Source organism: Palaemon carinicauda, chromosome 14 (genome assembly GCF_036898095.1).
Source record: "Palaemon carinicauda isolate YSFRI2023 chromosome 14, ASM3689809v2, whole genome shotgun sequence".
Classification (NCBI taxonomy): Eukaryota; Metazoa; Arthropoda; class Malacostraca; order Decapoda; family Palaemonidae; genus Palaemon; species Palaemon carinicauda.
Genome location: NC_090738.1, coordinates 112,521,095 through 112,534,988, shown reverse-complemented (window position 1 = coordinate 112,534,988; position 13,894 = coordinate 112,521,095). Strand labels below are relative to the sequence as shown.

The window sequence follows — 13,894 nt, the reverse complement described above, 5'->3', positions numbered from 1 at the left end:
GAAGGATCGTGCCCTCCAGAAGGTCGACGACGAGATCTAAGGTTTTTTCTGTAAACTTTCTTGCCTAGAAGGTATCTGGAAGAGGAAGATATGTCATTGACCTCTCATGTCTGAACTTGTTCATCAGGCAGGCTAAGTTCAAGATGGAGACAGCATCTACAGTCTTCCAAACTGTCAGACAGAGGGACTTCACGGTCACGCTAGATCTGAAAGATGCTTACTTTTGCATCCCGATTCATCCTTGTGTCCAGAAAATTCCTGCTTGTGGTAGTAGATGGATGAACGTACCAGTTCAAAGTCCTCTCCTTTGACTTGATGACATCCCCTCAGGTCTTTGTTAGGGTCTTCAAACTAGTATCATCTTGGGCCCACAACAACAGGATTCGCTTGCTACGGTACTTGGATGACTGGCTAATCCTCACAGGCTCAGTAAGAGATTCTTCTGGACTATCGAGACAAGGCTTCTCGAGTTTGTCAGGATCTGGAGATAGTGATAATTCTGGAGAAGTCTGTCTTATCACCAAATCGGGTACTGGTTTACCTGGGAATCGTGCCTCGGGAAATTCTAGCTCAGCAATGTTGGTGTTAATGAAAAATCTGGCCTCTAGTAACCAGGCGGACCCAAGGTAAACTCCGTACAAGGATCCTGCAATGGGACCTGACTATTTTTGGTCTCGACATAAGGACAATCCCCAGAGGTTGATCCAGGTAGGCCCACACTCCAGGTTAGACCTTCTCTGGTGGTTAGACCAATCAAACTCAAGCGGGGGGGTCTGTCAGCATTCTATCCACACCCCCCAGAATTCAGGCTCTTCACAAACTCTTTCACCAAGGGTTTAGGGCCCATCTTGATCATCTGTTTGTTTTAGGAGCTTGGTCAGACCCAGATTGTCTCTAGTATTCAACATCTGCTTTGGGGCCACTCAGTAGTGTTGACGAGAGATTACTTCATCATGGTGTACTACATCTGCAAGAAAGAAGGGACAGTCCCCCCATTGGCTGTGCCAACTGCCAGTAGAGACTTTCAGTGGGGAGAGGACAGTGCGATCCCTCTTAGCCCAATAAATCCCTGGCAGATTAAACATCTTAGCGGATCAGCTGAGCAGGAAAGGCATCATTAATGGAGAATAGTCTTTGAGTCCTCAGAAAGCAACAAGGTTTGAATCTGTACCTGCACTGAGAATGGTTTCTAGACCACCTGCAATTGCTAGTGGAGTTTACCAGCAAACTGCTGTACCTTGCACATCTGCTGAAACAACTTCACACCAGGTTTTTCCACAATGCAGTACATATGTATCTTCATGCGTGGTTATCCAGCATCTGTGTTTCTTGGGAAACTGCCCGAAAAGTCTGGATACCTCTGAAAATCCTCTGCATCAGTCTACCAGTCCAAGTGGTCTGTCTTCTGTGGTTGGTGCAGTGGGAGGAGTATCCATCTGTTCGAAGCCCCTCTCCCCGATAGCGTATTTCCTGTTTTACCTCCGTAAGCAGAAACTCTTCTCTTTCTGCAGCAAAAGGTTATCACTTGTCTTTAAGCCAAATATTCAGACTTAACAGTAGATTTCTCTACTATACAAAACAAAACTTGTTTGTTTTACATTAGTCTTGCATCGTGGCAGGCTCTTACATTGGTAGCCTGTAAGACGAAGCTTTGAGCAGTCTTGACCTACAGTCGAGGTTAGCCCACCAACTATGTCGTTCAAGTTCCAAGTTCTTTAAAGAGGGCCCCATAGGAACCTCTGGGGTGCACATCAGATAGGGACCTTATCCTAAAGACTGTGTTCCTCCTCGATTTTGCTTCTGCCAAGCGGGAAAGGGAACTATTGTACATGCGCTAGTATTTGACATCACAGTGACGGAAGTCTCTTTAGGTTTACACCTTGTTAATAACTTTAACTGCCATAGTCCAGCCTTCACTGTTATTCTACTCCATTAAATAAAGAACTCAGGTTTGTTTAGTTAGGAAAAATACAAATTACTTTTAAAATGACTTTTCAGCAGCTTTAATTCATGCCTGGGTATTTTCTATAATTTCTTTTTCCCCAATTTATTTTCCTATGCTATATTTACCCATAAAATATATGGTTTACATACGTCTGTTCTTTATGTTAATTTAGATCTATCATTACAGTACATGCATACCATCTAACTGTGGTTCTAATAGTCTTAAACAAAATTCTAGCTTCTCTTTCTGCTCATCTCTCATGTTAATCTTGAATCTTCAAAATTCTTTCATCTATTAGCTCCTTCTGTAGCACATTTACACAATTTCCTCCAAGACCACTTCATTTTGTTTGTCTTGTAACAAACCCATATGTTTTTTGAGCCAGCTCATTTAAATCTTATTCCCTGAATACAACAAATGTCCAAGCTGCTGCTTTTCTTTTCACAATTTCCCCCCCCACTTCCCTACTGTTTTCCCACCACTTATTCCTACAATTAAAGAGAGCTTGCTTATCTTCCTCTCGCCTTATGACTAATTGCACAGCGTATTTGCTTAAAGGGTACTGGGGGCCATTTAAACCAGAATTTCTCACCTACTTGGCACTGCCTTCCCTTTCACTAAATAGCCTTCTCTTCCAGCTCAGCAGTGGCAAGTGTTGCTGGGAAATCTTGCTTAAAAGTTCTCTATGCTTTTACTGATAAATAAACTAAAGCCACCCACTTTCTTTTTCTAATCTTGGGACCAGCTAGGTAACCTAATGGAAAAATAATTTTTTATGTCAAATGCCTTCATCTAATCAAAATTAACTTAAAGAGCCACTGCAATTACCGACCTTCCTTGGATAATGAATGAAAACCGAGAAAAGATACACATGGTAAGTTGGTTTCACATTATAATTAAATTTTTTGTTTCTCCTATAAATTCCCACACTGTACTGTAGATGTTTAAAGTACAATAATGAGGAAAAATTTTAATAATAGCATTAACTTAATTCTGAAAACAATAATATTCCCTACCTTCATTGCTCTTCTGTCAACTTTTTCATTCCAAATATCTTCCATGTCATACAGGCCATCCATGGCGTAGTTATCAACACCACCCATATGATGAGCTTTATTCAGTTCGTTGAGCATTTCAGCTGTCAAAGGAACATCGTGCCTCTTCTTCACACGTGCACGGTTCACGAGCTGTAAATATGATTACTGTGAATTGATGATCTGTTAATAGATAATCAGTATACTGAAGAGTAAATTAAGCAAATTGAAAATAAGGAAAAAGAAAAATAGCAGGAAAATTGAAAGGTAAGATTTTGAGCATGCAAAAGATTAAGAAACAAAGCTTATAACCCACATCACACTCGTTGAAGATGTCTTCAGTTAAGGGGACGTTGGCTGGTTTCACAGTTGCACAGGTACGATTCACATACTGGAGGTAAACATGCAAAGGAAGAAAGGGTGATTAAAGCCATAGGAAGGGTTGGCTCGTGCATCAACTTCATTCCGAGATGCAGTTGCAAGGCCAAAAGCCCAAGAAGTTTATATAAATATTCAATGAAATTATATATATTCATGCAAAGGTAGTAAACAGAAGTAAGCTTTACCAATTTCAGGAAGTAAAGAAATGTGCAGTGCCATTATTAATTCATTAAAAAAAATTTAATCCAGACTTCATAATACTATTAAGTCTAAAGTAACCATGCACAGTATGAAAGATGAAAATTTTTTCCCACTAATTTACGTGAACAAAATGACTTTAGTAATAAATAGTTTGACATTGATATAGAAAGTACCTGCCTGTGTTTTCCTCCTAATGCTTCCACTGTAATAATTTTGCATATCCTATTCAATTCTTTTAGACAGTATAAATGAGGGAACCCATAATTTAATATAGATTTTAAAAATTCAAACCTATAATGTTATTTGCTCACAGAACTCGTATATAAGTAACACCCAAGACCACAGTTAAGACAAGTGCTTTACTGGTCAAAATATTTGTTTAAGAATTTTTTTTCCAAGTTAGTCAGGAAAATCTCATTAGCATATATCATATTATACGATGCCTTTACAAGCAATAAGGACTATTGTAAGTATCAACTAGAAAATGGAACTAACTGTAAAACAGGTTTTCTATTTGAAAATTATGAGAGTATAGTACAGTACTACTATTGCCAAAAAGCTGATCAGACATTAGAAAAAGGCGAGGTCTTCGAAGTGGTCAGTATTATTTCATAACAGCCTAATCCTCTGGACTAATGTGGGTTATCTTAACTAAATATAGTTCCTGCTTGCCCTACAAGTGAAAATAAACTAGTTACTTGCCTAACGCTTTATAGTCAGTACTAAAATCTTAAATTTGTCATTTTTTTCTGATTCTAGAAGTACTATTTGTGTGACCAATGAAATATCAAATACTTGATCCTTGTTTCATGAAATACAGAAAAAAGTGACTGGTATGAAACACAAAAACATTTTACAATAAGGAAAATATGTACAGTTATGATTTCCTCCTATTAAGAGTAAATTGGGAGGTAAAATATAAAATTTTATAATAAAAGAATGTTCACTGTACTATGATAGCATCTGATTCACCAAAAATAGAAAAGATGATGATAATGAATGAATAGTGTATACTATATTTGTATAAGTTGCCAGTAGACTAACCACATGCTAGGAACATTAGCCAAATGGAGGAAACTTGGTGGCCTCGTGATAGCACAAACATTACATTTCATTCAAATACTTTCCAGAGCTTTAAAAACCAATTATGACCACTTTACACTACTGCTAATATTCTTATACAGTACAATAATAATTTACCTTATAACTAATACTGTTCTAATGTTCTTACATTAGATAGACATAACTCAGCAGATGTAAAGCTGAAGAGAAAATAGTTACCTCCAGGTATCCATCAACTTTATATGAAAGCTTAACTGATAGTATGATATAGTGAGTAAGTGTGTCTACAAACTAAAACAATTACTGTATGCTTGTAAAAATTAGTTACTTAATTCTTCCAAACAAAGCACTGCTAAATACCTTCCGATGCCCTGAACATAAGTCATTAGGTATGTTTTATATAGTGTGTAACAGGCAATTCAGTTAATCATCATAGGTTAAACAGATCTTCTGTGAAATACAGTACTGTTCAAGGTATTTACATAGCCACATGTGACCATTAAAAAAAATATTGTGCCAAATATAATTCCACATTGACTGATATTTGAAGTACTGATATTGCGTAAAAAATTTCAATACAGTATATATTTAGGAATTTTTGTCATTTTTTTCGAACTTGGATCCTATTTTGTACATTGAGGGATATCTTAAAGTTATCATGAAAAGCTCTTTTCTAACTTCATAAGTATAAAAGGCTTCTAATATAGTATTTTTTTTATATCAACTTATAGTCGGTGTATTCAAATGTACAGTACCGTTCTGAAGAGTTAATCAGAGTATTCATGATACTGTATCACTTTTGAGGAAAGTTACACTTAATATGAAAGTACAGTACTTCCCAGTGCAAATGGCTAACATATATACATGCAAATTTCAAGTGCCAGGCTTGAGAGTTAAATCAAAAGCTAAATGTAAAAAGAAGGAAGGCCAAGAGTTAAGAAATTTAAATAATTATTAATCTTGTACACTTCACCCACAAACAAAAATAGAACATATTAAATTGATAATGAAGTTGTGTGCAAAATTAAGTAATTGCACCAGAAGATAACACTAAGTTTAAAGTCATCTTTACAATATTGTCTCTTTTAATAAATAAAACCAACTACAAGTGCTTATAAAAGAATTAATTTTGTCAGTCCCTTCCATGTCATAGCTTTTAACAATTAGAAAATTAAACTGGAAATGTCTACATTGTTTTTCTAGTGATAAATTGTCTACTGATGTAAAGCAAACTTTTCAGACAAGCCAATCAATTTCCATGAGCCCAAATTGTGGTAGTGCTTGTCCTCATCCACATCAGTTCTGAAGTCTTAGAGACATAAGTGGGAGGGCTAGGAGTGGATGTCTTTGCATGAGCGGATCTGGATCATTAGTAGGTAGAAACTAAGAACAAATGGCAGGTGACCAATTCAGTACATTATGCAATACATATATATCCAATAGTTTTTTATAGAAAATTTCATGAAAACTTTCATACTAACCCAAATCTCAAATCAGGAGGTCCAGAAGAGGAACAAATGTCTTAGTAAAGACTAATGTATATAATGGATTGCTAGGTGACAGAGGAACAAGGGAACCTATTATTCAACAATTTCTCACGGCACTGAATAATATCACTCGCAGAAATATTATGCAGTAGGAAGCTGCCTAAGGAAACTTCCATCAGGACGACATGACTATCTCACCCAAAAATAGATTTTTCCTACGTCAAAATCCGTTTATTTCAATGAACCTTCCCTGATGTTTATTTGGCTCGTCTTCAGAAGCTGGTTATGTCTTTATTAAAAAAGGAAAAAAAATTACTGGTACTCGTTTCGTATCCCTCCAATAAATGAATCCCTTTAGTAAACCATAAGACTAACAGCATCTACCAAACAATTACATACTGTGCATATTATATTGTTGTATCCAGTCTTTTAATTTGTTGCTGTCTAACAAGCTCTAGATTGACTTTTTTTTTAAAGATTTTTCTGAACGTAAGAAATTGCTGAGTGGCTATGCAAAGAAATTTTGGGGGGGTTTATTGGTGAAACCCTCGTGGCGGATCATGCCAGGGAAAAATTTTTATTTAGAGATTTGTTGTGAGGAGTGCAAAGACCTCACTGTTCCTCTTGGAAATTTTTTTCAATGGTTACTGATGAAATTAAAGTTTAGGCATAAAATAAAGCTTACTTATAGTTCAAGGAGATATCCAGAGAAGACTAGCATAGCTTTTTTCAAAGGGAATGACTATAATGCCTGACTGCTACATTTCTAATGAGCAAAATCAAACCATTGTTCTCTATCTCGAGTAGTGCCATAGCCTCTGTAGCATGGTCTTCCAATGTCGTGGGTTAGAGTTCTCTTGCTTGAGGGTACACTCGGGCACCCTATTCTATTTCTATTTCCTTCCTCATTGGGCTATTTTCTCCTAATGGAGCCCTTGGGCATATGATATCTTGCTTTTCCAACTAGTGTTGTAGCTTAGTAATAATAATAATAGCTCTGATACTATAAACGAAGACGAAGTTACTTAACATTAAGTTACGTAACATAAACTATGATGTTATTCGGAATTGTCACAATCAACAGACAGCTGAGGCATCTCAAGTTTGTAGTTCATTGTAAGAAAATCTGATTTGTTATCTCGAATTCAAAGAAAGGCAGTTTATTCTACTTCACATTTAGTGGTAAAGCCATCTATTCTGCAAGACTGATTAATTACCCAATTTCATTCTGGATTATGATCTAATCTCTGCTCTAGTCCATGAGGAAGGAAATTACAGATACAAGAAATACCGTACCTAATTTTTTTATCTTTTGACATATATTAGTAAAGATACTGTATATTTGATTAATTTGAATTTTTAAATCAAATACTGATTTATTCTACTTATTGGTTTAAATTTATGTTGCAGGTACGTAATTAGTTTTATATATTTATTATAGTTTTATATGAAAATAGTGAATTGATAATTCTGGTCAATATGAAATGCATTTCAAATGTACACAGCAGGGTTTCTGGTGCTTTGAATGCTGTCCAATATTGTCTGCTGACTAATGAAGGGTAAAATGAAAGTTTTATTTAAAACTAACAAGTACCCACACTTTCAATACAGTTTCAACTATTTTTATATCTTTTCACAGTTAAAGGACAGGTGAGCACAACAAACAAATGACAGTTACTTTTGGCAAGAGAACAGGGAAAACAGGGAAAATCAAAGATTGTCTCTTATTGAGAATCAGTCAAGTACTGTATTAGGGATTGAATCAAAGAAAATTTTGTCCCAATTTGTGGTTCCCTGTTGTAGTTGAAAAAATTCAGAAATTCCTATCATCCAATCTTCACTTGTCCAAGGAACAATTTCCATATACTCTTCTAAGGGAATAATTTTTAATGTTCAGTAGGTCTTTAAACTTTTTGGTAAAGTCATAGAAGAGGTTTAAATTCTCCGGAACTTTTACAACAAGTTATTCCTTGTTACCAAAGTGTTAGGGGGCTGGAAATCAGTTCTGGTTGTCTCAAATTTCAAGTTTATAATTCTCTCAAGGTTTTCCTTAGAAACACCCTCTACAATTTTCGGCACACTAATAAATGGAGATTGTATGGTTTCAAAAGGCCTATCAGATACATATTTCCCTATTCCTACCTACTCTAATTCAATGAATTCCTTCATTTCGTCAAGAGGTTTGAAGGTTTACTAATGCAAGCAACTGTCTTTTGGTCCCAGAACGGTCCCTCAAGTGTTCATCAAGATGATGGCCCCCATTTCCAAAAGCTAAGAATCCTGGGGTTTAGAATTCTCTTATATCTGGTAACTGGCTATTTTTGACATACATTGGCTGTGTCAACCAATATAGTTGCTAAGGTTTCTAAAAAGGTTAGGGGTTCTGGTCAGTGTTGTGAAGCTTCTTCATTTGCCAGCTCGGATTTTTTATTTGGAATATTGTTAGCAGTTCCTTCTGGGTTTTTGTCTGTAGGAAAAATATAATTCTTTCCCTCTATTATTAAAGGTTCAAAGGATGAAGTCAGTCTGTTCTGAGATGGAGAGACTTATGGATCATATCATCTTAGGGACATTTTTATGGCATGTTGTTATGAAAGGCACCTTAACAAGACACTTTCATTGGAACAAAATTTTTGCACTAGACTACACTGTATCTCGATTCCAGCAATGAACAGAGTTTAACTGCCAAGTTGATGGGGTGATCTTAACCACATATCCAAGGGAGTTTCCATAGGATAACTAAATTAGAGCGTATTGCTGCTAAACCCATACTAGCTAATTCTTACCGAATGAGGTCTATCCGTTAAATTCTTATAAAGCAAATGGGGATAAGATATGCGCAGAATGCTATTTTTGGTGGATGCTATTAATCGCATGGCTTACTAGAGACATTAGTATATCTATCTAAAGGAAAGGAAATGGGTAATTCTTTAATTTTTAAGGGGCAAGAACAACAAAACCAAGCTTCTGGAGATGAAAGAAATAGGTACGGTAAGTATAGAAATAAATGTTCATATTAAAATCCATTTTTTCATGGATAGATTTGTATTATTCATGGTGACCCGGATGTCAAAAGTTGATGCAATTTCTTAAGATAAATTAAGAATATTACAAATGTCTTGAAAAAACATGATACTTCTGGAAATGTTCCTCAACACTATTCCCAACCAGGTATGATAATTTACATAAAATAATGATAGTTTTGAAACTTTAAAAAAATATCTTTTATACAGTTTTCATTAAACTAGGCACTTTTTTCTAAAGATATTTTAACTAGTGTATATTCAACTCTTGAATTCCATTATTTACAATATATCTTTTATAGATTTATGATTGTAAAGAGATGAAAGTTTTTCTATTCATAGCTTAGTCTGAAACAAAGGGCAACTCTTTAGACACATGATGTTTCAAAAAATTAGTTGTACGCTCTGTTTAAGAATGAAGAAAAAAGTTGATGAATGCACAAAATATACTTTCCACTCATATTAATGTCTGGATGCATTATTGTATCATTTATGAATTACCGTAATAGTTATCGATCATCCTTTTATGATACTCTGACCTATGTAAAAAAAAAAAAAAAAAATTAAGTTGAATTATTTATTTAGAAGTGAATAAGATATTAAGACCTGAAAGTTGATTCATGCATTTAATAAAATAATAAATAATTTCAATCAGGTTCTACTACTGTAATCAACTTACCACAGTGATTCCAAATATCAATATGAACAGTAGAGATGCCAGTCCTATAACAATGACTGCAATTAGCCACTGTGGGATAAGGTATCCAGTGTTAGTGTCCTCCTTTGTTTGTTGATGTTCATTCATAACTGTTGGAAAACATAAATAGTTAGCCCATGTAGTCCAATAACTGTCCTTTATGATTAAATAAAAATTATTTCAATAAGGATATCAGTTATCAGTCATTATGTTTAATTTATTATAGTAATTTCATAAAATTAAAAAACTTGAAAAATCCTAAATCATATTCTAAACATATATGATAGAATAATGTACAAAAGTGTTCCAATTAACACCAAAATGGTGGCCCATATTTTAATTCACACTAGACATTTCTAGGTACATACTAAATTTTTTAGATTAATAAGCAACTGTACATGTACTTACAAAACAGTGTCACTGAAGCATAATGGTAAGAAAGGGCTTTTAATATACAGTATATACTATATCACTAACTTTTTTTTCCATAGCATATGTCATAACAGCAATTGCTTCCTATAACAAAGGAAAGAACACAAATGTGGAAAGCAATTTTACACAAATTTACTTACCAATGAAGTCTGTTGATGAAGGATCAAGAGTATATTTTCCAAGGAAATATTTATCATCATCTTTCATTTCTGTATTAAGAGTTTCCTTTAAATCTGTAGTATCTAAATAGGAATTTACATCATTCAGATGGAGAAAGTAATCCACTAGGACAGATCCTGGGCTGAAAGAATCAATTTCAACCCTCTCGTAGTATGAGCTAAGTTTAGGGTTGCGACGATACAGTAAATCAAGCTGAAAATGAATAAAGTAAAATATAAAAGAGAGTATGAAATATATTTCAAACAAATTATAACAGTAACTTTTACTTTTCCCAGCTAAACAAACCAATCCTATAAAATATGTATTGGTCTTCAGCAGCGCTGGAACTGCCATTGGGTAGTTTCAAGGTAATAGGTTAAAGACAAGTGGTGTGAGGAGGAAGCCCTGCCCACCTGCCTGACAGAGATTAGAAACTTTTGTCCTAAAGCCTACCACTGAGGGGGCTGGTTGAGGTTGGAAATTTTATTTATAGGACTTTTGGTTTGTACTGTATAGCTGGGAAAAATAAAAATTTTCAGTACTTTTAAAATTAATTTTTGTTCCTATGCCTATATAGGCCTTTTATCCTTTAAAATAGGGAGATTCACTCACTGGTGGAAGAAAGTCTCCTAGAACCAAACTGGAAGGTTTTCTTCTACCCTCGACATCTCCTCCTTAATACTGTGCAATTCAAGAGCAAGGAAAGTTGATCAGAAGTATGAAGAAGCTGTTTCAATTTAGACCTCAGCCAGTACTGCTTTAATAGGAAGTTTGTACCCTATCTCCTTAACAGGAGATAACGTTGGCAGTGTCAAACTAAATGACCCATCCTCCACCTTGTCAGGAGGCTGGAGTTGCTTCTTGATAGATAGTCTGCAAGAAAGTTACTCTGTTGTGTAGCTCACCAGCATCATATGACCAACCAGCACGTAATGGTTGTGGCTACTGTATCCCCTCAAGAAAAGAACAAGAAACGGTGTGCAAGAGCCAGTATTTCTACTTCTCAAGATCCTTGCCAATGCATTACCTTAGACAAAATGTATACAAAGTCTGGTGATGGAGCTAGGAGTGCTGCAACAACTATTGAGCACCCACCTAAGACCCAAGAAAAAGGGATCCAAGGGTCTGTGGACAACATCGGCTGGGTAACTACATCTTAAGCTTCAAGTCTAGTACAATGACAGGTATGAGTGTAAAATAAACTATTGTTTAGATATTTTATATCAAATGCACTATTACTGTTTACTCCATCTTTTTCCTCAGCTGATATAAACAGTACAGTACTATTTTTACTATGTAGTATATATCCAAATGTGAAATATGGACAGTAAACCAAATCTCAGTTCTCTTATACATTTTATAACGACTCCACATTAGGTAAGCTTCCTTACTGAAAAAAGTCCGCTTAATCCGAACCAAACAACTAGTAGCAAGCCTCATACTTTGTTTACAGTAAATATTTGTGGGTAATTGCATTTCCAATAACATGAGCTCTGGTGTAACAGTTTTAATTTATATGCATAACACTAATGAAAATAAAAAGTATTCAAACCTACTTTGTTACCTAGCATTGGTTTTTAAACCCATAAGGTGTAATGCATACATATAAGAGAATAAAATAACTTTACCTCTATTTCCACTGTATTAGCCAACTCTTGCCATTCAATTGTATCTCTGTTGCCTAACTCTGGACGCCACTCGGTACCATCAATGATTCTCAAAGTTGCTGTTAAGCGGCATCTGGCTCCACAAAGACCTGAAAGATTGCAGTAGTAATAAGTTTCCTTTCACTATATTTACAGCATTCAAGAGATCTCTGTATGGTTGCATATTTTATGGATTTCTTTGAATGATCTTCATTTATGAGGTATATTACATAAACATAAAAGTACTCTACTGTCCTGTGTGGTACAGTAAACATACATAATATCAAAGCTAGGTTTGCCTCTGATTCATATCTTTAGAAGAAATATTTTCTATAGAAATGAAAACTATGCATTATAGTACTTGATAAGCGATTCTATCTCATGAACTTGTGTTCCTTGCCTTTCCACAGACTCACCTGGTGTTGTTGACCTGGGACGTGCTGTTGTAGTGGTGGTTGTTGTAGTGGTTGTGGTGGTGGTGGAAGTTGTTGTTGTTGAAGTTGTAGAATCCCCACTTCCTTCAATCTTGGGAACTGATCCAGCTGGTGTAGCTTGTGTAGTAATTTTCCAGCCTGTAAACTCTGTTGTTGATCGAACACTAAAGGAATAAAAATAAAAGTACCGGTAAATATATAAAGATTTTTTCAATAAAAAGCTATTTTGAAAAATAAATATTGCTCCAGTTTGACACAAAAGCTCAAAATATCAAAAATTCTTCTTTTTATTGATTTAAATTTTACTTTAATCCTGAGTATAATTTCCACCCATCATCATAAGGGATGAAAATTATATTCAACTTACGAATTCCAGAGATTCTTGATTTTGGGCTTTATTGGTGGGGGTCCAGATGGAGTTTGGGGAGCAGGTTTGGATGTTGTTAAGTATGCTGGCCGGCCACTTGCTCTTTGGGGAAAAATAATACCCTTCCGTCCATTTTCTGTGGTCACCTCTGTTTCAACAGTTGTAGATGCGATGGATGATGGTTCTTCATCAGGCACTTTGTCAGGGTTGTAACCAGGTGGAAAGAAGTCTGATGCATCTATTGTTTTAATTATGGGAATCTTTGCAGTTATTGTATCAACAGAAGGCTCCTCAGAAGAATTATATCCTTTAGGAAGAAAATCAGAAATATCAGCTATTGGTATATCAAGAATCTTTTCAGTAGTTCCTTCAGAAGATTCCAAAGTGAGATTGTACCCTGGAGGCAGGAATCCAACGGTATCTACAGTCTGTATAATTGGAGCCTTTTCAGATGTGGTTTCTGCTGGAGATTCTGGGGAGGGTTTATATCCAGGTGGCAGGAAACTCTTAATATCAACGTTTGTCACAATAGGCAGTTTTTTCTCTGAAAGTGTTGGGCCAACCAGTTCCACAGAGGAGACCAAAGTGTCAACTGATGGTTCTTCAGTGGGTTCAGTATCTTTAGGTTTAAAATCTGAAGGCAAGAATGAGGACACATCAACAATTGGTATGGAATCCAGTATACTGCCTTTGGGATTTTCTGATGCAGGTGATTCAGTAGTAGTAGTTGTGATGGCAGTAGTTGGCAATGGTGTTGTTGAAGATGATTCAATCTCACTAGTCTCAGTAGGCACCACAAGTGATTCTTCAGTTGGTTTAAAACCAGGTGGTAAGAATGAAGATATATTAGAAATATGTGAACTTTCAAACAGCTTCTCAAGATTTGATTTTGGCAGTGTTGCTATTGTAGATGATGATGATGGGATGGGGTTGGAGGTGGTGGTAGGAGTGAATGTACTTGTAGATGAAGATGATAAGGTAGTAGCTTCATTTTTAATATCTTCCGTCTCATTATTGGCAGAGGGA

At 35.5% G+C, this 13,894-nt stretch overlaps 1 protein-coding gene across 1 annotated transcript in view; it reads right to left on the bottom strand.

Moving 5' to 3' along the window:
* Positions 1-13,894, bottom strand: part of LOC137652925 (uncharacterized) — a 157,401-nt gene that overhangs the window by 5,579 nt on the left and 137,928 nt on the right. The window contains exons 3-9 of the mRNA XM_068386320.1: positions 12,869-13,894; positions 12,484-12,665; positions 12,050-12,177; positions 10,403-10,634; positions 9,813-9,940; positions 3,296-3,370; positions 2,962-3,132 (exon numbers count right to left, since the gene is read on the bottom strand). The exon at positions 12,869-13,894 is cut by the window's right edge and continues 1,130 nt beyond it. Coding sequence (XP_068242421.1) covers positions 2,962-3,132; positions 3,296-3,370; positions 9,813-9,940; positions 10,403-10,634; positions 12,050-12,177; positions 12,484-12,665; positions 12,869-13,894 — 1,942 coding nt within the window. The remainder of the gene's footprint in view (positions 1-2,961; positions 3,133-3,295; positions 3,371-9,812; positions 9,941-10,402; positions 10,635-12,049; positions 12,178-12,483; positions 12,666-12,868) is intronic.